This window comes from Ptychodera flava, chromosome 14 (assembly GCF_041260155.1).
Source record: "Ptychodera flava strain L36383 chromosome 14, AS_Pfla_20210202, whole genome shotgun sequence".
Taxonomy (NCBI): domain Eukaryota; kingdom Metazoa; phylum Hemichordata; class Enteropneusta; family Ptychoderidae; genus Ptychodera; species Ptychodera flava.
This window is the reverse complement of record NC_091941.1, coordinates 35,267,253-35,294,696: the sequence shown is the minus strand read 5'-3', so window position 1 is coordinate 35,294,696 and position 27,444 is coordinate 35,267,253. Positions and strand designations below refer to the sequence as shown.

Sequence of the window (27,444 nt, the reverse complement as noted above, 5' to 3'; positions counted from 1 at the left end):
GAGGTCTGAAAATTGACAAGTAGTGAAGGAAAGATTAAAAATATGACACAATTGAGTAGAGATGTAAGTGTTCGCTGCTTGTACAAGTGTAGAGGGAATATTATCCCAGTCTGTTGCTTTGCGAACATCTAAGACAGAAATCAAATTCTTAAATTAAATTCTTGACACTGGTTGTAGCAAAAAGTATTTATAGACCTATATTGTTAGAAAAGTGTGAAAAGTAACATTGCTTTGAGGAGAAATTTTACCAGCTAATTTTTCTCCCGCATGAACAAAGAAAGAATAAAATCTCCTGCAATGTTATTGATGTCTGAATGAACCTCTTTTTTACTCCTAATATCAACTTGCACGTGGTCTGGAAGTACCATTCTTTTTGCCTCTACCTTTCCCAAGTAAAGCGTTTATAACTTCCCAGGTCTCTTTCACATTTCCTTTTCATTCTGTGAGTAAATCTTTATAGTAGCCTACTGCTTTTTGGCAGGATATTCCTGTATTATTTGTAATAAGTAAATGCATGCCCATTGAAATAATTTTTGTGCAATTTCTGTGGAAGCCTATGTTTTTTCCTAATCGACATTTTTATTACACTTGTCATCCATGGTTTATCCTGTTTTCTTCTCAAAATTTCTTTTCTCTGTACTAAAGGAGCATGTTTGTTGCAAATGGAGAAAAATATACCGATGAAATGAAAGTTAGCCAACTGAACATCCTGAGAATTTAGCGCTTCTTCCCACCCTTCAACCTTTAACTCATCAATAAAGGCTTATAACTGAAATTTCTTGTAATCATGTACCATGGTGAGGGAGTAAGGATATGAGGGAGAAACTATAGCAGGGAAAAAGAAGAAACTATGTGAATGATCTGAAATATTTGTAAGTACTGTAAGTGCTGTGATTTTCTACCTGCACGATTTGTGTACATCTATAACTGTTGTCAACTAAGACAATTTATAAGTTGTTCAAAATTAAAAAACGAAAATACCTCTAATAATTTGTCTTCTTTTGCAATGGAAGATCAATGTTCAGGTCATCAACAATAAAACTACCATTATACTTATTTGACAATGAATTAATGGTTCTTTCTAAACTGGCTATGAATTCATCTTCCTTTGTGTTTGGAGATCTGTATACAACCCCAACTAAATACACAGTTTTTCCAAATTTCACTTCAACCCAAAATGTTTCTGCATCGCTGATTTCATAATTATGCAATGCATTATATTTAAAGACTCGTGAATATACAGGCCAACCTCAATTCCTCTTCCATGCCTCCTAGAGTTAATTTCAAATGAATAACCTTGTAAATCATAGCAATCCTTATCCACAACACACCAAATTTCAGAAATAGCAATTATTTTAAACTTTGTCTTCAAACACTCCTCGTAAAATATTCTGAGGCTATCATAATCCTTCTTAAAGGGCCTGATGTTCAGGTAAGATATAGAAAAGAAATTTCCATTTTCAAAAAAACTATTATTACAGTTACACACAGAATACTTTGTACAGCTAATTTCATTCGATTGAACCTCAGAGCTATCCGAGAAGACGTCCATACAAAATTTTTGAGCAGAACAACAAACACAAAATCAAGAAACGCCAACAAAATGTAAGCACGTACGTACATGCATGTTCAACTTTACACAATTTTGACGACGTGAAGCTCATCACCGATCGATAATACGGCCGAGCGATCACTTTCCTTCACATGAACTCGGCTATTCCGGGCCCATATAAACTTGTAGTGGGCTGCTTTATGTTTCATGTTTGTCAGTTTTAGAAGTTTACGAGCGTTGGCTGTTAGGTTTTTGTTCACATAAATTCAAGCCCGCGTTTCTCTCTCTTCATGCGAGGGGACCGACCGTTCCAGCCGCTATTGTGAATCTCGATGTGCAATGGTTTCTGGGTAGGGTTCAAATCATGAAGCAGGTCAAATGAAGAGTTCAGATAATAAGTAGGTCAAATCATCATTATCCAAATAATGACAATAATGGCCAAATACTGACATAATTATGACCAAATCACCCAACAACGGAATAATAATGATGGAATGCGTTTAAATAAAGATTTCAAGATCATTTTGGCGGTGTTATCTCACCCCATATGTGTGTTGCCGGCGTTATATGGCCTCCCACCACAGCCCTGATAAGTTCCACATAGACAAAACCAGCATGCGGTCCCAATTTAGACCGTGCATGAAAAAGCATTTTTTGATACTCGGCTGAAATCAACTGCATTGCGATCCATGCCATATCTCACATGAACGTATCTCTAATATCTATGAACCTTATCAGAGCTGTGGTGGCTTAATAGCTAGAGGAGGTGCGAAGGGCATCGGTTATTGCAGAAATACGGCAGTTGAAACTTTATTGCAGAGATCAGAGTAAAGGATTGACATTTTGAAGGGGTTTCCGACCAACTGATGTAATTTTTGGAGGATGGCGTAGTATTCCTTTCTTTATTAAAAATTGTTCTATTTTTTCCAGAGATTTTTTTTTAACATTCAAATAAATCATGTTGTCATTTGTATGTATACAAAAATAATAGTAGTGCTAATTATGTCAGGAGAGCATTATACAAAAACATTATAGCCCAAACCAGGGACCAATACCCTCGAGGCAGGAGCCCATTTGTCCTCCGTAGGTTCAGCAAATGGTCATCTACCCCCGGGCACATGCCACATAGTCTTACTTTTTGCGATATAATATATAATATTTATCATTTGAGTTTAATTATCACACACAATTAAATGCCAAATGTAAGAAGAGAAACAAAGATTGAGGAAAACAATGACCCTTCCTACATATATGGCAACACAACTTTCAAATCGTTAGTTTATTCCAGCCATTCAACTTAAAAACTTATTTTAATCTTATGCGGCATATTTGTCTATACCATTTCATATTTGTCGACTTCCCTTATACATAATGTTGTTAATACTTTTTTGTCATCATGAGACGAAAGGGTTTCTGACAAATGCCTCAGGAAGATCAGATTTACAGCAATACTGTGACTGGAATTGCTACATGTGTCATTACATCAAAATGATGTCATACTATTTCAAATTATATCATATCATATCTAGCTGGCTATCAAGATAAAGCCTAGCCTGACTCTTGAAGCCACTCATGCAACTATGTGCAAAAGTGTATACTTACTTGATTCAAGGTTTTTAATTCGAAACCAATGCCATGTTTGACTGGAGTCAGAGCTATTCCTCTTTTCTTCCACCGATTTTCACTATATCAAAGAGGAAAAATGTTTAACCAAAACCGCAATATGCTGGTGAACATATTTATTAAGAGTCCCCTTAAATCATCATATATTATTCTTTTAAAGGACTCGTTAGTTAATCAATGAATGACAAAATTAACATATGCAATTCAAATACCGCATGATGTGATGTTTACCTAGGCTAATGCAATTTAAAGAAGCAGTATGACCTAGGAATGACAATTTTAGTGAAACTATCATTTTCTTACATTTTGTACAGTAGTGAAAAATGGGTTATGAAAGCTTATGGCATCTACTCCGGTTTGACAAAATCAATAAAAATGGCGACAAAACTTTACAGGCTGTTATCATATGAGCTAGATAAAATAGAAATGAGTTTACCTGTTGAACATATCAACCTGGCGTCTTCTTCTTTGTAGGTCACTTTTTATGATACACTCTTTCCAGCATTTTTGTAGAGTGTTGAAGGCGCTCAGTTGCTGGTTAAAATGGGTGAGGTCGCCCTCCCTGTACATGTTAATTTCACGAACCTGAGACCAAAAAAAAAATGTAAGTTTTGCCATATTCTTAATGAGATATACGATGGCTTATGAATAAAGTTCAAGAGAATCATGTCTTCATTTGCTTCCTTCCCTAAATTTTCAATTGGTTATTTATTTGCATGTCCAATAATCCGATAATCTCCAAGCAATTTTGGTACAAAAATGTACTTTCATTCAGTTGGCATTATATGGTTACCCAATCTGGGTATGTATACGCTACATTCGTGTTTGCATATCAAAAGTACTGACCTAAATGTTAATAACAATACTTGTAATTGCACATCCATGTACATATAATGTGGAGCCTTGGAAGCTGGCTGAGAAAATCAAAAATTATAACAAAATACATGTATCAAAGCGAAGCTGATGGTTCGGAGGAGACCATTTTACCTTTTGTTGAGTTATTCCACACCTTACTGCAATGTCTGTCATCCAGTGCTCAGTGACGAGGATAGCCTGAGGTGCTCCAAAGCCACGGAATGCTGTATTGGAGGGAATATTGGTCTTGCAGGCATAGCCAGTGGCACGTACGTTTGGAAGGCGGTAACAATTGTCAATTTCAAGCAATGCCCTTTCAATGACCTGCCAATTATAAAGAATGAGCTTCTACATGTTGGTGTTACAACTTACATGTTTACTTCGTTCAACTTTCATGAAATTGAATCAGTAAATAAATCAAAGAGGTAGTTTACACTGAGATGATGTTATACACTGTAAAGTTAAGTGTTCAAGGATAGAACACCAATGCAACGCATTTTGTAACACTTTTTGAACGCGTCTAGACGTTCAGAAATTTAACACTACGTGTTCAACCAACGTTGATTTTTTAACATACGTGTGCAGATTTTGAACACTGCGTGTTCATCAGATATTATATTGAACACCATGGTGTTCAATGACTGAACACACGTTGCACATGAAATGTGTTCCAAAATTGAACGCATTTACGCATTCAAAGGACTCTAACATTTGTTTTACGCAAGGACGCCGTTCAACGATAAGTGTGTTAAAGGCTAGAACACATGATGCGCATTTGTTGAACAACTTTAATTGTGGGCGCTCAGGGGGTGTTAAAGCCTTGAAACAACAATACAGACCACTGATATTCAGTAAAATCACTTTATTCTAAAAATACACAGAAAAGTTCTTGAGTAAAATACAATCATTTACTGTAAAATGGGCAAATAAACATTGCCACTTAGTAAAGTTTTTCAGAGGAAAATACCAACGGTGTTAACACCTTCCTATCAAAAACATAAACATAAAAAATCCAAATTTAAATAAACACTGTATAACTTTTTGAAAATATGAACGAAGTATGACAAAACAGGTTTTACTTAAATATTGCGGATTACGTTTTATGTTCATACCTGTCAAAAACGTACAGAAAATCTTTTGAAAAAGCTCAAAATTTGGCTTACTTATTGTGTTGAAACAAGTATATGTATGAAATGCATACTCCATTGTTATGAGATGGTTTCTTAAAGACATTTCCTCTTGTATAGACAATTGTAAATTTTTGAAAAAAGTTAGTCAGGGCGTCTCTGATGCACATGGTACATAGTTGTCGACACTAACGTAAACACAACATGTCAAGTTGTGGAAGTGTCACAGTAAGGCACAACATTAAGAAAGTGGGGAAAGTGGCTCATTGGCAGTGAAAAACCTATTTCCTTGTCCAACAAACTCCTTCATACACAAAAAAGTTTGTGTGTCTGTTTGTAATATCTTAGATAAACCCTGAAATAAATCAGTGACATTTCAAAAATCTACTTCTCAGAAATTACCTAAATTTGACTTTGTCTCATTATTTTTGAGTATCAACAAGCATTTGCTGTTGAACTTGAAAATTTCAGTCCTTACTGAAATTCACTTGTGAAAGGAAACTGCTCCCTGAAACCAATCGCAACAAACTAACTACTAGCCGTTTCCTCACCAATATAGGAATACAATAAGCGACCTACCTAGCGGTCGAAAGAGCTCGCTGTGTTATCTAGAAAAACTTTGTAAGCTCACGTAAGGATGATCTGACCAAAAATGGGAAAATAGCTACAAAAAAACACAATTGAAGATTTTATCATAATTTGAACATATCAAATTAAGATCATCCCTAAGAACGTGTGTACCAAATATCAAAGCTATCAGGCGGGTAATTTTTAGTTACAAATTTTCTGTCACTTTCAGCTTTAATTGTTCATTCCACCCTTGCACCCGATAGGAGAGATTACACGTCTGTGAAAGCTTATCCTCCGGCCACATTTAGTTGATCACAGCATGTTACCAAAACTTAGATTAATTAAGAACAAAAAAAAACCAGAAACTTATCAAAATTCAGTGACTGACCCTTGAAAATTTTTAATCAAAATTAGAGATGATCGGTGGTGCTCAAGCTTGTTTCCAGACAGCTACCTATACACTCATCTTCTTCAATTTGTGTACCAACAGCTTCTGTACCAACTCTTCGGTTTCAAGTTAAATCGAACTTTTCACATCCTGAAATAATGCAACAAAAGGTAATATGGCCAGATGAGACTTTAAATGAATGACAAGGGGCTGATTAAGTTAAGGAAAAGGGGAGACTTCCATACACAGTGCCTCTTTTCAATACTGTTACAAAATATTGGCTTCTTTTTGTCATCAACTGATGAAAAGTGAAAAAAGCCAACTCTCATATACTGAAACAATACAGTGTATACTCTGCGTTGTTTAACTGATGTTTTACATACGATTGTGCCTACTAAAAGACATGTGTTAGCTGTGATTATGCGGTGGTATTTGTGCATGGCGTTTCGATTGCGCTTGGGTCAAGGGTTATCGCCACAGTTCTATGGCGATGACCCTTGACCCAAGTGCGATCGATAAGCCATGGCCCGATGTATACCGCTGCGTATTCACAGCTACTGTTTGATATACCAGCCACTGAAAGAGAAAAGGTTTCTTCACGCATTTTAGCTATTCCAAGGTACAATGCAATTAATTTCAAAGGATAATAATACAGATGCTTCAAAATGTATCACCTTTGACAAGTTTGGAGACAAAACTTACCCTTTCTGGTCTTGCTTCCATACGATCACAACCTCAGTATGCGTTTGCAAGGAAAATGTCGCAACTTACGTTTTGATGCATCATGTGATAAGAAAAGCACCAAAATTGAACACCAAGTGTTTAGAAATAGAACGCCTCTTGCACGCCGATGTTAAAATGAAAACGTCCATGGTCATTTACTGATTTTCTTTTCTAATTTACAAAATTTCAACCAATAGTAAATGTTTAAAATTATTTTTATACTTCTTTTTTTAGAAAAAACATGCTTTCAGCAATTGTAGACCGAAATATTTTTCACTTTGTGGGGAATTCGTTACATCAAAATCCGTGAACGCTTGTCGGACAGCGAGGCAGTAATAAATTTAATATATAAGTCATAGTAAAGTAAAAAACACTTAAGAGTGTTAATTGTTTCACAGTATTGTAAACTTTCTGTTATGCTAAGTATTTGAACACTTGAAGGAGATGGTTTAAGACACCTTGCTCAGGTTCAGAACAATATTGTTAATAATTTGAACACTAGTGTTAACAATGTGAACACTAGTACTTGAACACCGACATCTACATTTTGAACACCTAAAGACGCGTCTTGCGTCTGCTATTTTTACAGTGTAGTTAATGGCAACCTCAGAGTAAGCAAATGAACAACAATGAACAGTAACACATATGCTTTTTGACATACAACATGGATATTTTGGAAAGCCTGTGTAAGATGCAGTACTTATGCTGGTATTGACATACACTGAGTACCACTACAAGCATAGGTGAATTGCTGTCTTTACACTACTCTGGGCAGCATGTACAATCACACTCGCACTCGCATTTAAAAGTCTGCATTTTGTACATAGGCCTATGCTGGATGGCAAAAATATTTTTGGCATCCTTTAAAAAGTTTCGTATTTCATTTTGTGACAATCGATTGACCAGACATTACGGACATGTTAATACAACAATCATAACATGCAGTATGAAAATGTAATCAACTTCGATTTCGATTTTTTTGGATTTCACCTTACTACAATATGTGACAGCGCTGATATTTTCAGAGATACAGTTGCAGTTTCGAATTACAGGCTTATCGGTCAGTCAGAAGCAAAGACGTAAACCATGATAAATAAATAACATGAAGTCTGTTATATCAAATAACTGGTTGTGTTTTTTTTACCAAGCCAGCAATAAATATTAAATATCACGGACAAGTCCCAGCTCCAACAACATAACATCGTCAAACTTTTCGCTAAAATCAGTGATAATGCCATCAAGTTAGACCAGTGAGAACGTTGGCCTTGTATGATACAAGATGTATGTAAGCCAAATTAGACTGTAACTAAATAGTATCCTCTAACATTTTTATTTGTTCAGTCACAGACAAATAGAAACAGACTCGCAACGCATATTGTTCAAGGCGTGAAGCGGTTACGTAAGTCATCCATGTTCGCCTCGCCTCAGGTAGCTCTCGCCTCGCTTTTCTGAAGAGTGCCGACCATGCACCCTTCGGTAGTTTCCGGATTTTCGCCAATTTTTAAGCGAAAGTATGTTCGGTAAAGTTTGTGTTATTGTTGTCATGTGGTGCTGAGTGGAATCGGCGTGCTGGCGAAAACGGGAAAGTTTTGAACTTCGGGAAAGTGAGTTTTACCATTTTAAAAATTCCTCTCACATTTTTATGAATATATAATGAGTGTGTTTCAACCAGATTTGAAAATCTTATATCGATACTGTCTGGTTTTACTCAATGGTTTACGGTCAGTCATATCGTATATTAAAAGTTGGTCATTGAAGGACGTGGTTATGAAACTGCGGGCGTGTTATGTTTTGATTGGCGTAAAGCAGTGTTTCAGCTCTAAGAGCTCAAAAAGTAAGTATGGTTGCTACGCGACTGGCAGCACGATGCCATCCCGTCGTACTTTTTACATAATCTCGTGCAATTATCAACTACGAACAAAGGTCTCAAAAAAATCTAACACCTGTGAAGCTCATTTCAATATGCAAAGGCCATAGTCTACCGAGGCGACCATGGAACAAAAGCCATACTGCATGCGATTGTTCGGAAACCTTCTTATTTATTATTTCCCATTTGACACCATTTTCGACAAAGCAATATTGTCGTTATAAATACGTTAGGGGTAAATATCTGGGTGGTGAATGTTTTTAGCATTAAAGGTCGCGGTGGTAATAAGTCGAGGGTAAATGTATGATGGTGATTGTCCAGGGGCTATTTGTCTGGATGGTAACTGTCCTAGAACCCTCGTTTTTTCCATTGTCTAATTCTTGTTGTCGTAGACTATTAAAATATTGATTTCACGACATGACTTTCAGAGGTTCCCCGTGTGGCCTGGGCGTTCCCCTTAGCCCCCTGTATTGAAGTGGAAACTGAATGAGATAGAGAAAAGTCCAGTTGGCAGTTGAGTCTACATATAAGATTACAAATTGTCATATCGGCATAAAACTAAAACACTACAAACTCAAAACTTGCTGAGTGGATGTATTGAAATTGTCAGACTCTCATAATTATGACAGTGACTGCGTTTTCGAAATTTTAAGATATGCAGCCACAAATTTTCAGATCCCAGGATGTACCACCTGGGATGTAGTTTTTTACATTGACAAACACAGGGAAGTTCGGCATAAAAACATTTTTATCCTCAAAAGTTGATGACATGGATGCGGGTTGTCGAGATGTAGAACGACCAGCAGATTATCAATAGAAGACAACTTGGCAGTGTACATATGATAATAGGTCTTATACTGATGTTCGGACTATTAACGGGACTAACAAATTCTTAACGCCACAATTTGAAGTAATTTGCGATAATTGGATTGTGAAGTAAGGTCGTTTTAAGCTACAAATGTAAGCTCATCTGATTTTCTGTTTATGTTTTACACTTGTTTTTTGAGTACTTTGTAATGTCGCTAAATGGCACCCAACACCTTTGAGAAGTTTGCAGTGTTGAGTGTCCGACCTAGGATTATGCGTAGTCACCCACACAGTGATCTTGAAAACAAAGTATTTGATGACGCCAACAGTACGTTTTACTTGTATCCAATCACATATTTAGCAACTCTCAACGCAAAGTCAAGACCTGCACGTACCAATTTGTCTAAATTGGATCTGTTGTTTGTAATTTGTCTGCATAAATAACATTAAAAGGGCCAGTAGTTGTAATGTTTGGTGATCTTTGACTATTTTTGTTTTGAATGTCAACTAAGTTCTTGTTCAACTCCCACGACACCAACTATATAGCTTGTCAACATGTCTATACGTGTAAAATTTTCATTTTTCGTATTTGGATTCTAGTAGGGAGCAGAATGAACTTGTTAACAATAACGATATATCCAGTCACAGGTTAAGCTGACAAACTCAACACAGTGTATCTCAACGTGCTTTGGGAGTAGAACAAGAAGGTGCAGTTGACATACAAAACAAAATTAATCAAAACATCAAAAGTTACAGCAATTGTCTCTTCACCCCATGCATTTGCTCTGCAACCTTTTCTGAGAATCTGACAGCCATTTTCATAAATACCAGATGATGTTGACTGAAATCAAATGAAAAAGCCCAGGAAATGAACTTATAATTGTGAAACATCCACTTACCGCTATTGACAGATCCTTGGAAAAACCGGCATTGCTGTAACAATTGACCTCAAGGGCTTGAATATGCCCAGTGTTTGTAAAGCCAATTTTGTATCTAACCAACATTGGGTGTCGAGTTCCCGTGGTACACATGTCTTCATCACGATCCAGCATGATTCGTACTGGCTTGCCGACTCTTCGAATCGGAAAATAAAAACACTGTTGTACTACTGGCATCAGAATCGAAAAAATTTGAACTTTTTTCAAACTTTCCTGAAAAAACCTGTCAACAAGTCTCTTTCAAAATCAAGAATACAAATCAGGCTTTGCCAACTAAATTTTGGTACCAGAGAAAAAATATCCCGAAATTTACCAACGTCTGAAATTCAAAAAGCTGCTATTCCTGTGTTAATTGTACAGTGAAAAATCAGAGTTTTTGATGCTCACAAAAAAAGATGGTGAAAACTTAATTTATTCAATGTGCTTAAAAATGAATCCTCAAAAGCAGTGGAGTAGAAAAGTATCGTACAAATTTGCGATTCCACACATCTGTCCCAGTGCACTTCTAATGTAATGGTTTTAAAGTTGCTCTGTTTTACCGTTATGGGGTATCTAGAAAACATGGAATAGTTGTATAAAGTCAGTGTACAAAATGTTAACAGTACATAAGTGACAAAAGGTCAAAAATGGCCCTTTGCTGTATGCAAATACGGCTAGTTTTCAATCGGGTTCTAACCCACAACATACGGCATCAGTCGCCTGGCGGAGAGGCCACAGAGAGAACCGCTCGGCTAAATCTCCACTCCCAAAAAAGAGTGGTTCAATAGCCGGCTAAGTTATTACATTTTTCTGACTGAGACCGCTCCACACGTTGTAGAGTTCGTGAAGCACTCACGCACGCATGCTCACTATCATACATCGCACATACAAACTTTATCGAAGCGAAGAAACGAATTTCATCGCTTTAACTGGGCGAACGATAACCTCGGGGACAATTCTGTCCACCAGCAGAGTTACCAACCAAGGGTAGAAAATACGGCTAGTTTTCAATCGGGTTCGAACCCACAACATACGGCATCAGTCGCCTAGCGGAGAGGCCACAGAGAGAACCGCTCGGCTAAATCTCCACTCCCAAAAAAGAGTGGTTCAATAGCCGGCTAAGTTGTTACATTTTTCTGACTGAGACCGCTCCACACGTTGTAGAGTTCGTGAAGAACTCACGCACGCATGCTCACTATCACACATCGCACATACAAACTTTATCGAAGCGAAGAAACGAATTTCATCGCTTTAACTGGGCGAACGATAACCTCGGGGACAATTCTGTCCACCAGCAGAATTACCAACCCAGGGTAGAAAATACGGCTAGTTTTCAATCAGGTTCGAACCACAACATACAGGTAATTGTCCCCGAGGTTATCGTTCGCCACAACATACATGATGACAACCCAAACAAATGATTTCGTTTCTGACGAACTAGCTTTCCTGTACATGTCAAGTGACAAATAAACATTACACATTGTGAGAGAAAACTGCCAACGTTATATATATGAAAGACACTGCCAAATAACCTTTAGATGCACAGCTTGCGTGAAGTCCAAACTTTCTGTGACAGTGTATGCTCAGTCATGCGTTTTGACAGTTGTAGAAGCGGAATTTGATTTTTTGGTACAAACCTGAAAATGTTTTACTGAATGTTTAATCTTGTCTTGCTACAAACAGAGTCGAGGTCGTGAACAGTTGACCAGTATTTCAACATAGTCGAAGAAGTCAAACAGGACAAGTTACTTTTCATATTAAACAAAATCACGAAAATGCTCGAAAAAGAGTGACTTTTACCCTTTAATACAATGATAATTTAAAAGTGATTTCGACTAGCGAGTGATCCTATCAACAACATAGCTTGAGTGCAGTGTTAATTTGTCAGGAAGTGCTACCACTCCATTCCATCATTTTAAGCACAATACCTTTCATAGAAAGTGCAAGATTTTAGGCTAACGAATACACTCCATTGACAACAACGTTTCATCACTTCATTTGCATTTTTAAACGACATCAATAAATACAATTGGCATGATAAAACCTACGCATTTTTCTCCTTAACTGAGCAATAGATGACTTGCTATGACCATTTCAGTCTGATTTTCACTTACTTGTTTGCAGCTATGGCCAACGCTGCTGATAATGGACAACTTCTTGTTTCTTTCCCCCCAAACCCGCCACCCATCCTCTTGACTCTACATACAATTCTGTTTGCTGGAACTCCGAGAGCCTTTGCAACCCATTTCTGTTCATTATAATGTAACAAAATGAGCATATATCTAGGTAAGGTGAGGAAAAGCAAAGAACGTTAGGCAGTTAGCAGATTCTATTTTGCCAATGGTACTAATTTTTTTTTTATTTGCTTCGAGTATTGGAACAAAACGTGTGTATGATCCTTCGTTAAGAAATATGTCAGCCATTTCATCTTAAAACATTTATTCTGTAATTAAAGAGACAAAGTCGGCCATTTTTCATGAATTTTGTTTAATGCAAAATACTACTTATATTGTGTGACAGGTTGAGAGATAATGAATGGGTGACCATGCATATATTCGACCCCGGTTTTACACATGATAAGCAAAACCATCGGGATAATGAATTAATGACCATAATTCAATATCGCAATGATTTCATTTAATTTGTCTAAAACCGGGATCAAATGTATCATGGTCATCCATTCATTCATTATCTTTCGACATGTCAAACAATATAAGTAGTATCTCTTATCAAACAAAATTCATAAAAATGATAGACTTTGTCCCTTTAATGGTGTGTGCGGGGATGGGGTGGGGTGGGGATTGGAATTGCTCCGTTGCTTGATTTTTGCACTTCCAAACATTCCTTTATGGGAAAGTCGGGGAAGTTTGAAGTCAGGCCTCATGAATATTGTTTACTATGCATGCATATCTTTAATAATTCACTCTTCTTTAAATAAAGGTTTCACATGGCACTTAATTCATTTCAAGCATGGGCTACATCATCCATTCATGGTTGGTTTGAGGGGTATATTTTAGTCCTTCCGAGGAGCCTATTCACCATACAGTACCTGCGTTTCTGTAAGACTTTGGGTTGACGCGATGATTTCCATCTCGCCATCTTCATTCTTGGGGATAGCTATGGCTGCTTGGGTCTCCAAATAGAAGTGTTCCTGACCACCGATTCGTACTTCTCCTTCAATGATTTGGTCAGACTGTTCAAAACCCTCTTGTATGTTACCTGTGTTAATTGCCTTAATTGGGTGATGGAAGGATCCCTTTTTAATGGCTTCCTACAATTCAAAAATCATATGTTTTATCATAATGCAGATATTTAAGGCAATATAGAAACCCAGCGATGGTATACAACGAGATTTCGAGCACATATGTCGTGAACTGGTTAAAACCGAGTGGTATAGCATGGGTATGTGTGCTTTATTGCTATCATATTGCTGAATGCACATGCAGCTTGTATTTTATGACAAACTTCTGCATTGTTGGAAATTATGATGGAAATTATGATTGCCAAGCTTGGTACAGTAAGCCTTACCTCTATTGTAATTACTGATTCAAGTTCATCATACTGCACATGGACAAGTTTAGCAGCTCTCTGTGCTATGTCCTTGTTGTCGGCAACAACAGCACCGATTACTTGACCGACATGGTATACCTGATGGATGTGAAGGTTACGGCATGTTGTTGAAACCACTGACTTACGAAACTGACTCAAACTATGCCAAGAGTAAAACATTAGCAAACCTAACTTTCCTGCAAGGCACACTAGATCTACATAGCAAATGGGGAAATTTCTCCTGATCAGAAGATTTCTCCTGATTTAGAGAAAAAATGACCCCTCTGTCAGGAAACTATCTCCTAACATGAAGCCAGAAAATGCACAGTGTTTAAAATAACTAAGCGATCATCTCCTGTTGTTAGACATAAAAATCAATTTTCACGGTACACAGACGATTAGATACTATTCCCTTATATTTTTTCTTCGTTCGGCGATGGAAAATACCAGTGAGATAATGACCGTGTCACCAAGAGTCGAAGACAATAGAGATGTGTCACTGTCATTACGTTACGAGTATTTTCCGAGCTGAACGAAGTAAAATATGAGGGAATAATATACTTATCACATGTACAAGCCAAGAATTCGTTATTTTTTGCAAATTAAAAAAAATTATTCATAACAATGCCGCGCTTAAACTTGTGAACTACTTTAGGAATAATATCAATACGCCGTAGGCAAGTTGTTAATCATTTCCAGTCGTCCGTCGTGTGAACGAGAAACATGGTGTCCACCGTTCTTGTATAGAGCAAATGCCAGACGACCTCTCGGTATACACATACCTTCCGCAAAGTTATACACTCTTCAAAGATAGCATAGGCCTAGAAATGTACCTCAGACAAAGATACGCTATTTTTCGGGAACAAAACTCGACTGAATCTCGACGGCGTGAACACTGTGTAACGTCGCGCCTGACCCTTGTTACGATGCTTAAAGGGCCATTATTTGTAACTTTTGACCATTTTTTACCTCGGAAAATTCCAAGTTGGAGGCTCATATTTGTTGCAAAATGTTGTTTTACGAAGAAAACAAACATGATTAGTGATCTTACAGCCACATAAAACTGCTAATTTTTGTTCAAACGTATTGCCCTTCCGAGCTCGTTTGTTGACGTCTGGAGTGCTCAGCGTGCTGGTGGGGAGAACGCAGATATGGTGACGCTGCGATCAAGTTCACGTTTATTGTTGGATCAAAAACAACATTGCGTCGTGGATTGCCAGACATCTGGCTAAGCAACGTGCTCGGACAATGGACTACGACTTAAGTACCGGGCATAAGTAATGAATATTTATTTGAAATTGCTGTAAATAACTCGCGCAGGTGCAGAAGAATGCCTACGTTGCAATTCGCGTGTCAACAGTTTGTATTTTCTGTCCGGACAAAAATTGAAATTTTCGTTGTAAAATCACATGTTATTTAGTTGTAGGGCACGTAATGTTTCCGAATAATATGCGATTCTCTGTTATTTGACAGGCTATTCAACATGAGCCAGTGATCATTTCAATCAAAACTAACGGAAAAATCGCCAGAAGATACAGCTAATGGAACTTTAAGGATCTTGCATTGCGGATTTTGCGGGTTCCCTTACTCATACTATAGATTGTAACACTCGATATATGCTGCTATTTGTGAACCGTACTAACCTGAAATTGAATCGTCAAAAATTTCACGTCTGGCCTCGTTGTGTCGCTAATACTCAGAAGTTGCCATCTTTTGGGAGCGGCCACCCCTATGAGAAAAACGTACGATCCACCGTTCTGCGCCTGATCGCTACGCATACACACGATGGTCTTGACACACGCAGTTACGGTAGGTGTCAATGGGATTTTCACAGCGGATGTTGTCCAAGTGCATGCGACAATACAGTGGCGCTGCCGCTTAGCTTAATCCCTTGCCAATCAAGACTTAGCGGTAGTCTCAAAACGCAAAAACTGTGCATCTGTTCCTCTTGTAAATTTTTATCGCAAAATTTCAGCCAGAAACAGAAACTTTCAGACCAAGATATTCTTCACACTTGAAGATCAATATTACAGGAATACTTTTCAGGGAAAAAACAAATTTTCGTGTTTTCGACATAAAATACCCCGGTAAATGTGGAAAGCTACCAAAGCTACCTTAAGGCACCAAATTCGGTGAAACCTGCCTCAGATATTGATAAATATCTAATTGTACTGAGGAGCATTGGGCAGTGTCAAGTTAATGAATAGCTCATTTGCATTATTTTATGAAGGTTTGTAATTAGTCATATAACTCTGAAATGATTGCACGAAACTTCATTAAATATGCTGCAGATACTGGTCCAAAAGATATCTAACTGTTGTATAAAGCATTTAGTAGTATGAAGTTAATTAATGGTTCGTTTGCATATTAAGTGAACTTTGTAATTAGGCATATAACTCTGAAATCACGTCTCCCGATTCGGTGAAACCTGCTACAGATATTTATCTGATAAATATCTAATTGTACTGAGAAGCACTGGGGAGTGCCAAGTTAATAAAAAGCTAATTTGCATATTTTATGAAGTTCTGTAATTAGTCATATAACTCTAAAAAATCTGCACCAAATTTGATGAAATCTGCTGCAGATACTGATCCGACAGATATCGGACTGTGATGTAAGAATTTAGCAGTGTGAAGTTTATTAAGGGTTCATTTGCATATATAATGAAATTACTGCACCAAATTGGATGAAACCTGCTACGTATTTTTATCTGATAAATATCAAATTTTATTAAGGAGTATTGGGCAGTGTCAAGTTTATAAATAGCTCATTTGCATTTTTATTAAGTTTTGTTATTAGTGATATTTCTCTAAAATTAAGGCATTAAATTAAATGAAACGTGCTACTGATGTTGACCTGATACATATCTCATTGTCCCATGAAGCATTTAGCAATGTCAAGTTAATAAGGAGCTGATTTTCATATTAAATAAAGTTTTGTAATTAATGATTTAATTCTGAGAGTCTGTGCGAAAGTTGATGAAACCTGCTACATAACATATATCTCATTGTTCTGTCAACCGTACTACTATTATTGACCCTGTTGTAAAACACGTTAGCACATTTAGTTCATATCTGGTGTTTGTGTACATTGACGACGCAAACAAGGGTTCGACGCACGAAAATTGATGCCATAGACGAGGGTTGTCATGACGTAGAACGCCTAGAGAATAAAATTCGTATTTTTTGTTCGGAGACGACAAACTTGGCTTGTGCATGTGATAAGCTGTGTTCATTCAACGATATAACGTGTGACTCAAGTGCCAAAGTTAAAAGTGATAATTGTCCTATCTTCTATAAAAGTATGGTCAGTATTTGCTTTTTTCAGTTCAGCATCCCTCTTACTTCATTGTATATTCATTTCCAACACATACATTTAAATTAATGTTGTATCAACCATCAATAACGCTTTTTGCATTTCCTATGTATTTATGACTTGAGATTATTTATTTCAAGTACGCAGAGTTTTATGCCCTGCATTTCTGCATACAAAATGTAGTCAATTAAAGCTTAATACAGACTTTTAGGTGCACTATCAGATCATTATGCTTTTCGTCTGTAAGTATATGATAGCTTACTTTATCTGATGCGTAAATTTCTTCATCAACTATCGGTATAAGATTTTCTCCTGGTACATCATTATGTGTCACAAATGCCCGGACACCCTCCACAGCCATTGCCTCCTCTGCATTGATTGACCTGTAAATGCAAGAAATCGAAATTCAAAACCTACTACTGGAAAAACTTAACAATTGTGAATCGTGCAGGGTGAAACTGTCTTTGTATTCTACTTTGTATTGGTATTAAAACCAACCAGTTAAAAAGTGGGACTATCATTTTATTAATACAAGGATGATTAGTCACTCATTGACTCAGTGCAATACTAATTTATGGGTCTAGATCTAACTCTATGATTTAACATCCTTACTTACATGACGTATCAGTATAACCTAATTGCATGATTTCAATAGTTTGTCACAAATAAAATTGTGATCTTTATACAGATTTCGTAGACCTTTTTCAAGTAAAAGTCTTGTTCTGAAGGTTCTTCGTGACAAACTTGTAAGATTCTTGCAAAATTGTGTTTAAGAGAGATTTTGTAAAACATATACACGATACAGGCTTGTTCTCACATAAAGTGCTCAGTTATTTTATTGTAAAAAAATAATACCAAGGGCTACTAAGCCTCAACATAATTAAATTGAATATTCGTGTAATATATACAACACCATATTGAGAGCTACACCACACACTAATTAGTAAAATAGTTGCTTTTTATCTTGTGCAGTTGATGTGGTGTGCCAAAGGAACCCTCTGCAACATGAAGCGGGCAGGGATGGTGTCCTAGTAATGGCCAGTTACTGGCTTATCAGCATAAAAAACATGTTTTAAAGAAACCACATCAATTTCTGTGCAGTTTTGTCTGCTAAAATTAATTTGAACGTTATCAATTATCAAGGAAGAACAGTAATGGCCGATTGATTTATGGCAGATTTAGAGGATGGAGCAAATCAAAAGAAAACTTTGTAATCTATTCTTTAATGTCATTTACATTTTAATACTCTTTCATTAAACAAGATGATTTGAAACTGTAATTACACATTAAGGAATGCACAACCGCTACGTTGAGGGGAAAATGGAGAGGCTTAATTGCATGAAAAACAGAAACGCCACGGTAAAATAGTAACATAATTGAACATAATGAAATCGGCAAATCTCAAGCGATAAAAACGCTTATACTATCCAAGTCACGATACTTAAACAATCCAATAATACTATTAGTAAACTAACCCATAATAAAATGTTAAGCAAACATATGGGAGGGGGCCCCTTCAGCAAAGTAGCTGAGCAAGATGTCATTGGTGACGTTTGGGTCAAGGTCCGGGGACGACCTTTAGGGTGAATCCATCCTGCGAGGCCAAAATGTAAAGAATGGAATGAATTCCCGAGAAATGGGGGTAAGGATGGATGGTACGTGAATCCAGCAGCTGAATGAATGAATGAATGAATGAATGAATGAATGAATGAATGAATGAATGAATGAATGAATGAATGAATGAATGAATGAATGAATGAATGAATGAATAGAAGCAATGAGACGAAGGCTCAATGATGCACAGTGCCGTGTGCATAAGTCGGCTGATTGGCCGGGAAGGCAAATTGGTAAAGGTCAAAGATATGAGAGCTAATTGGCTAAGAGAAAAAAGGTGAAGATGAAGGGATGGCAGGTAGCTAGGCGTATTCAGAAAACACATCTGTGATAAAACATAAATTCCACGTGGTATGATGGCGCTCTTACAAACCTGATCTTTGCATGGGCCCTGGTACTTGTCACGAGTGCTAAATACAGTTCACCTATATTAATGAAAGATATACGAACGATTATTTGCTTTAAACCTATTGATTGAAAATTATTCTTATATCATATTTAATTTTTTGTATTCAGACAAAACATGTTTCTCCTAAATTCAAGGCGCACACTAACGAGTTTGGCTTTCTTGTGACAGAAAGCTATTTCACTGTGACATTTTTATGAATTTGTGTCCCACATTAATACTTACTTCAATCTTTATATGATGATGCAAATCGTTGGCAGACAGAGCATAAAGTGTTATTTGTTTATGTAAGGGAAGAACGCCATACATGTACCAGTACATGTTCAAACAGATTGAAAATTACTATTTCCATTAGGGTATAGGATCATCGGAATGTTAGCTTTGTACAGCTGCTTGCAAAATCTGAATTGTGTTTTTAAGTGATAGACTTACCTTGTATTGGGAGCATATCATCACAATACACGGCTTCACCTGTCACTTGTTTGCAAGCAGACAAATGGGCCATGGGTCTCCCAACAGCATCTTCAATGGGCTGTCCTGGCTTGACCTCCTTATAAAACAAGATTCATGCAGTTTTCATTTATTCGTCCGTAATTAACTCCACCATGCATGTATTAAACATTGCCAACCAATTATGCTTTTCATATAGATAGATTTATGATTAAAACGCATTTAAAATATTGATGAAAATGTTACTGGTAAGTAAAATATTCTGTCTTAGTATATGTATATTCATTGCAACCTCCCTGTAATACAAATTTCTTCTGTCATAACTTCAAATTGAATAAATTGTATTACCAGTAAAGATCAATAGATACAAACCTTTGAATATGAACTAAGGGGTTTTCTGGAGAATTTATATTCCTAACTCTCAGACCTAATCTATTGACTCCCTAGATTACTCATGTTTAGTGGGAAAGGCTTGCTGTATACACCAATCTTACTCTTGCATTCTATATGTCCATTACATGTAAAGACACGTGGGGCACTGCAGATTTTCCCGAGGGTATCCGAGATGGGCAGACGTTACAATTCAACTATTAGTAGACCGATATATTGAGAGGACAAATGGGCAAATAATGCAGATCAGAGTGCCTATAATAGATATTTGCATATAATATTTGCTACGGGAAACAGCAGCAACTCTTGTTTAATCTTCCAAATAATAAAATATTGTGAAGTAATTGTGGTCATGGTATAAAATACACTCGCAGCTTGGGTTTAAAGTTTAGGTTCATAAGATATACACATACTTCAATAAATACAGCATAGCCGTAAACATCCATTCACACTGAATGAAAACATCACATTAATGTTTTACTAGATCTTCAGAACTGAAAGCTACTGAACAGACCCATGTATAGTTCTTTTACCGGTTCCATGATGCAGTGCGCGCCAGGGTATACCAAGCGTACGTTACGCATAGAATTTTTAGCCGTAGGGTACACGCAGGGTACGTAACTCATAGAACTCTATGGCAAATTACACCCAGGCCTATATTTCGTCGCTGATGGGTAGATTATACACGGGGCATTATTTGGTATTGCAAATTTGTGTCATTCTTCCATAACAATCCGCTGTACAAAACAAATCAACATGTTTCGCTGTTTTGAGCTTATATACGCTGTTTGATAACATCACTGCAATGCATTGTGGGATAACCGGGAAAAGGTCTATACATGTATACTTTACGCTTAGAAAGTTCACCTGGTATAGCTGTGTACTTTCAATGACGTCTTTTTCAAATGAAGAAAGGCTGCTCTTGAAGGATGATGGAACAGAGGTATCAACCACCTGAAAGTAGATTACATTTAAAGCTATCTATGTGGTAATGGCTGTATGGCGTCATTTTTGATATATTTGTAACTAAGGTAAATTGCATTTTGACTGAGAGGCCAACTATTGGCCCTAACTTCACTTCTAGATTACTTAATGATCAATCACAGTATGAACACTTAACTGTACTAATGAATATCTGCTTTCTGCGAATATTTAGCAACTATGTTTTGAAACAATTTTCATAACATATAAGTCACTATGAATTTTTAAAACAGGAGCCGTTTAAGTGTTATGCAACATTAACACTTAAACGACTTAACATTAACTGCTTAACCGTTTTCTACTCCTTGCATTATGTACATGCAGTGGTACAGTGGCAACAACGAGATCTGGGGCAGCGGCTATTGTTTTGACTGAGGCCATCTCAGGTCATGCACGTTGAAGATAAACAATATCAGGTATTGATAATGAGTTCCTGATGTTATAAACACTGAAGGATCAGAGAGGATTCAAATTAATGGCATTCAAGTTCCGTTCTTTTATTCGTAACTTGGATTAAGCAAGACTGACTTTTGATGTAGTCAAATGCCAAATAGGTATCATACCTTTACTGTCGTAAACATTACCGTATGAAGACGCTACTTTAAAAATTCGCCCACCACTGGAACACATATGCTACTGACCTTGTGGCAAAACAGTTTGAGTATAAACATTTTGCGCACAGACGGTGTAATATTCAGAGTGTGGCAAGCGTATTCCCAATGTAAATCCAAACAATGGTGAACATCAATCTTCTGTAAAATTACATGAGGCACAACAAGATCCATCTCCAGAGGGCGCACTCACTATCTGCCCAGAGCAATTGATGGAGTGTATGGAGAAATTCCCTGTGTGATTGACCCTGCCACATTGGCAAACCTTTTCATATAAAAATAGTAAATGTTTCCTTTTGAATACCTCTTTTGCATTTAGTTCATCCAGCACACGCAAGTAAAATTTGAAGAAGAAACTGGCAGTCAGGGTTTTTCTATATTCAATCATACCACCAGGGGCAGACGGTGAAAGAGGCAGATCTTCACTCAGCAGTTGACACACTTCATCAATTAAACAATTGTCCCATTTTCTAACGGTACAAAAATATATATCGTAAACATGCATAAAAGTAATCGGTAAACATAAAGGAGTGCAAAAGAAGATAATAACTGCATTAACTTATTTCGACATTTGTAAAAATAAATAAATATCACAACACTATATAACAGCTGGATGTGCAGCACAATATATAATCTATTGATCACGCTTGCTCATTTGATGCAAACGGAAATCATTTCATACTAGGATTTATTTAGTGCAAATATAACTCGTGGAAGAATAGTTGAAGTAAAAAGCAGCTACTACACCAATCAAAGAAACAAATCAAAATGCAAGTCAACCTCATATGATGATCCTGGTTAGGTTATCTTTTTAAAACCCAACTCTACTCAATTGCAATGGTGTACAGTGTCATCTTCTTCTTTCTATAGACTAATCTGCCATCTTAAGTCAGTTTCTCTCCCAGTCTACCAATTTTTAAATCAAATTTTTCAACATATCCTTTTAAAATGATCTGTTGCTGTAATTGTTTTCATTCTTTTTGTTTTAATGTCAACTCCACAACTTCAGTTACTGTCACATCTTCCTCCTAAGTATTGCTGTGGTGCATGCTTCTGTGTATGTTTTGAAGTTCCAGTATATGCACAAAATGTGTTCGAGAACTCAGCTGACTTCGGTGATCACACTCATGGCACGTCCTACACATTGTCCTTACACATAAAACGAGGAGTAGGGGTTGGGAATCGCAAGCAAAGCGCGGAAGGCGCGAGCCGCGAGTCCAGTATATGGCGATATGCTTTCTGAATGCCAAGCTCGCGAGTTCGGCGCTACGTATACGCTTGGGATTTCCCCAACCGTCTTATGTGCGAGAGATTACACTGATAAGATACAGAAAAACACAAGGGACTGTCGACCGTCTATCTTTGCCCATCAAAAATTGTTGATCATATCAAAAATAAGTAACATTTACCTGCCAATGAATGAAATCTGATTAGTCCGTCAGTACGTTATTAAAATTACATGACGATCAGAAAACATTTATGAATTATATCGGTGAATCTACCCGTAGTAATTGCGAGGCCTGGTGATCAATTGTTACCCTCATCCTGCCTGTTATCTCTGATTTGAAGCCGAATAGACTATTCACTGAGTTACGGCTAGCGCTGGGTCTTCAAAATGGTTAGGCACTGTGGCTAAAAAGTAAATGTTTTTTGCCACGAAAGAAATTCGTTGGTCACACGATTTTATGTGATGGAAAAGGTGTGATTAAAAGTAAATATACCAATTTAAAAGAACAAAACGTATTCAAAACGCGAAAGTCTGACAGGTCTTTATGTGTTATGGACACATTCCATGTCAAAACCAAGAACGTCATTTATCTCAGTAACAAACACATTTTTATAATAAAAAAAATCACGTCGAATACACCGTCGCTTCCATACACCTTGGACCTAGTTGGAAAGGAAATAACACAGGAATGTCTGAGATGCCTGCATGGACGTTCGCACGGACAGATGGAACCCAACGCATAAGTTGTCTGGACTTCATCCAAGGGACGAGCAATTGTTGCTGCTTGGCAAATGAAGATTTCATCTTAGCAATCACGTAAGTACACTTCATAGCATGCAAAGAATAGTGTGAATGTTGCTGGTTACAATAATGCTATCATCACCTGAGCAGGCTCACGTATCAAAATTGGGACATTTTGCCCTGATTTATAGCAGTATCAAAGGCACAGTTTGCCTGACAACTTGAATACCTGCCACGTGATATCAGTTGCTAAGATGGTGCTGTCTGTGAATGATAAAAGCTATTGAAGCGATAAAGAGTGGCATTTCATTTCAGGTTGGACAAAGAGTTGAAAGAGTGAATCGACTACGAATAGAGGCCAGCTGCTGCTTCATAAAAAGTTGGTGGTTGCATGTGTGCATATATCACTGAGAAGATACTATTCTAAGTTCTGCGCAATACAAAACAATTAAATGTTAGAACATGAATGATCCATGGCCGGGTCATCAAATTTGATAATGACTGGCATATCACTTCTGTTTTTCTTGGAGGTTCTCCTTTCAACCTTTGACTCACTGTGCACATTTTATGGCCTTCTCATTTTACAATGCATATACTCTTACCTTCCTATGAGGGCTGTCATGGTTTTCTTTGCCATGACAGTTGTTGGCGCCATCCCACCATAGCTGATAGCTAAGTCTGATATGATATTTGTACCATTCTCAAAAGCTACTCTCATACCGGCATTCACAATGGCAAAGTCATTTTCTCGCCTTGGAGATTGTTTACACCCATAAAAATACTCATTCTGTTATTAAGGGTGGGTGGGAGAGAGAGAGAGAGAGAGAGAGAGAGAGAGAGAGAGAGAGAGAGAGAGAGAGATTTATAAATATTATTCAAAGCTTGTTTATTTCGATGTAACTGAACTCCATTGATTTAATTGATTCAATTGCGGTACGCTTTTCAAGACACCACTTTTTAGGGAATTACAATTTAATTTTCTATTACCAAAATAATACCTGTCAGCTTAGCTTGATATGGTTTGCATGTTATATATACTGACAATGCCAAAGTTTTCACTGCTATAAAAACGTTAAATGAAAGACCTTTTCAGGTATTTTCCTTCAAAATTTATTACCTCTTTTGTATGGGGCATATGAATAGACAGTAGCAGTTCCTCTGGTTCAACCACAGTCTTCCTGTAGCCAGTGAAAAAATTGTCATCCATCGTTACTTGCCTGCTTCCGTCTGAAAAGTGCAAGACAATGGGAATAACGAATATTTGTAATGAATTTGAGCAATAGCATAGATATACAAGTACCCCTTACGCTTGGCATCATGGTTCTGTGTAAATGACATATAAGAAAGCATGCTGAATTGCCATGTTATTTAGAATTCTGCCGAAAGCATCATATCCTTTTCGTTGCATATGTTGTGCTTACAATTAGTCCTGACATAGTTGAAATAAATAGAGGATCACTTTCCAGATTAATTTTGAAAATACTGTTGAAAAAATTATCATTGCTTCAGGATACGGTATGCGTCGGGACCTATGAATTGGCATGTTATCAATTTGATGTTGCAAATAACTAGAATATTTTATTCTGTGACCTTGACTTCGGCAGGAGAAATTCCAAACACATATGTATGTGAACAGTAAAATTGCCATCTTAAGATCCTTTCTACGTGATCAGAGGTAAATCAGAAAGTAATGAAAACCAAAAAATTGCATAGTACAGAAACAGCAGACATTCTGATAACTTACTTCTGGAAACGAGTGTGACTTTACAACCAGCTGCTAGAAAGAGTGGGTTGAGATCAGATATGGGACTGGCTGTCATAATATTGCCACCAACAGCCTACAAATTCAATAAAATATAACGAGCATAAAAACTATAGTGTAAGCACATTTTGAAAATGCTAATTATACAGTTTCAGTGTTGCCGCCAGGACGCGCCCTTGCGACAATGTCCCCAAAACGGGACCTGTTGTCCCGCATTTTGCGTCCTGCGGGTCACCTCGGGCGCACTCTTGAGCCACTGTGTGACGGTGTCGTCTGCAAGTGATAGATTACTGACGGCGACCTTTGTTTTGCATGATTCTTTTGAGGCTTTTATTTACGTATTTTCGGAGCTAATTAAAACCTCCCCTACACTTGATATTACAATTTACTTTGATTTGTAGTCCGACAGAGCTCTGATTGGCGGCAGACACCGCATACTGCTACAATTACTTCTGCAAAATTCAATCGTAGTCCGGCCGCTTGACGTTTGTTTTGTGAAACAAATGAGTTACAAAATGATACAAATTTGATTGACGACTGATGCATTTGTTTTTCGTTCGCGGAAAATTCCATTCTATTGCCATGCATCGACAGTTGAACGGCATTTCGGTAGGCAAGTTCAATATGGCAGGACGTCAAAAGCGAATTACATCATTTTTCACGAGTCCAACTCGGAGTTTGTCAACCGATCGCGATCGCAATGACGATCAAACACCGTCTGTTGCCCAGGGTGATGACTCACACTCGACGCGATCTGATTGTGACACACATTGCGATCCACCAGAGTCGAAGAAAAAGAAAACCACGGAACGAAAGTTTCAAGAGAGTTGGAGGAAAAATGAAAAGTATTCTAACTGGTTGGAATACAACAGTGAAAAGAAACATATGCATTGCAAGATTTGTCGTGAAACTGGCAAGCAAAATACGTTTACTGAACAGTCTGGATGTGAAAATTTCCGTACATCAACATTAGACCGCCATATGCGCGGTAGTGATCACTTGCAAGCAATTGAAGAAGTCGCCTTGCGTAGAAGTTTCGACACCGCCGTCAATCGAGCTCTGTCAGAAAACGATCAAGGGATTATATCGGCAATGCAGTCGGTTATTGGTTGGCAAAGGAGGACATTGCCACACGAAAATATGAATCACTCCTGAAATTCCTGAAATTGCAAGGCGTTCAAACCGTGGATAAGTTGCGGATCGGACAGAATGCAAGTTACACCTCCCGACAAACTGCCGAAGAGATGCAGGATGCCATCGGAAAAGTGATTGCTAATGATATACAAAAGCAACTACAAGAAAGTTAATTTGTTAGTGTGCTGTCCGATGAAAGCACGGACATTTCCGTATCCAAAAAGCTTGTCATATACGCCCGTGTAATTGAGGAGGATTTCAGCCCGAAAACGCGATACATATTGTCACAGTTATACCCGCGAGATAAGATGGCCACGTTATGGAAGTTGCTGTATGCGTACCATCGAGATCAATTCCCAAACTTGTTCAGGCTGGCTAAAATTGCCCTCGTTTTGCCTGTTCAAACGCCGATTGTGAGCGTGGATTTTCAGTTCAAAACAAAATCAAAACAAGCAGTCGTAACCGCCTAGATGCTGAAAGACTACACACTTTGTCACTGATCTCGGCCGAAGGGCCCCCCATCGATGAATTTCCATTTAGGGATGCACTCCAACTATGGGGACAAGCAAAACAAAGACGCATAAACAAACAATAATATAGTCATCAAACTTGACTTTATTCATCAGACTAGTTGATCTGTCGGTGGACATGGACACAGTTGATTTGAACAAAACAGTATAGCACAGTTACTATGGTAAAGGTCTTTCCAGTTATTATTGCATAGATCCTTGAGTGGAACATAAATGTTATAATAAATCTATGTACTAATAATAATCACACAACATGTGCGTGCGAGTGTGTGTGTATTTTGTACACGTGCACAATTTATGTTGT

General features: G+C 37.5%; 1 protein-coding gene across 1 annotated transcript in view; it reads right to left on the bottom strand.

The window, feature by feature from the left end:
- LOC139148840 (xanthine dehydrogenase/oxidase-like) overlaps window positions 1-27,444 on the bottom strand; it is a 60,181-nt gene that overhangs the window by 11,458 nt on the left and 21,279 nt on the right. The window contains exons 11-26 of the mRNA XM_070720269.1: window positions 25,459-25,552; window positions 24,800-24,941; window positions 24,652-24,667; window positions 24,317-24,501; window positions 22,050-22,215; window positions 21,021-21,107; window positions 19,746-19,863; window positions 19,281-19,332; window positions 17,556-17,676; window positions 13,958-14,077; window positions 13,479-13,700; window positions 12,544-12,677; window positions 10,412-10,586; window positions 4,163-4,354; window positions 3,612-3,760; window positions 3,155-3,236 (exon numbers count right to left, since the gene is read on the bottom strand). Of these exons, the coding sequence (XP_070576370.1) occupies window positions 3,155-3,236; window positions 3,612-3,760; window positions 4,163-4,354; window positions 10,412-10,586; window positions 12,544-12,677; window positions 13,479-13,700; window positions 13,958-14,077; window positions 17,556-17,676; window positions 19,281-19,332; window positions 19,746-19,863; window positions 21,021-21,107; window positions 22,050-22,215; window positions 24,317-24,501; window positions 24,652-24,667; window positions 24,800-24,941; window positions 25,459-25,552 (2,055 nt within the window). The remainder of the gene's footprint in view (window positions 1-3,154; window positions 3,237-3,611; window positions 3,761-4,162; window positions 4,355-10,411; window positions 10,587-12,543; window positions 12,678-13,478; window positions 13,701-13,957; window positions 14,078-17,555; window positions 17,677-19,280; window positions 19,333-19,745; window positions 19,864-21,020; window positions 21,108-22,049; window positions 22,216-24,316; window positions 24,502-24,651; window positions 24,668-24,799; window positions 24,942-25,458; window positions 25,553-27,444) is intronic.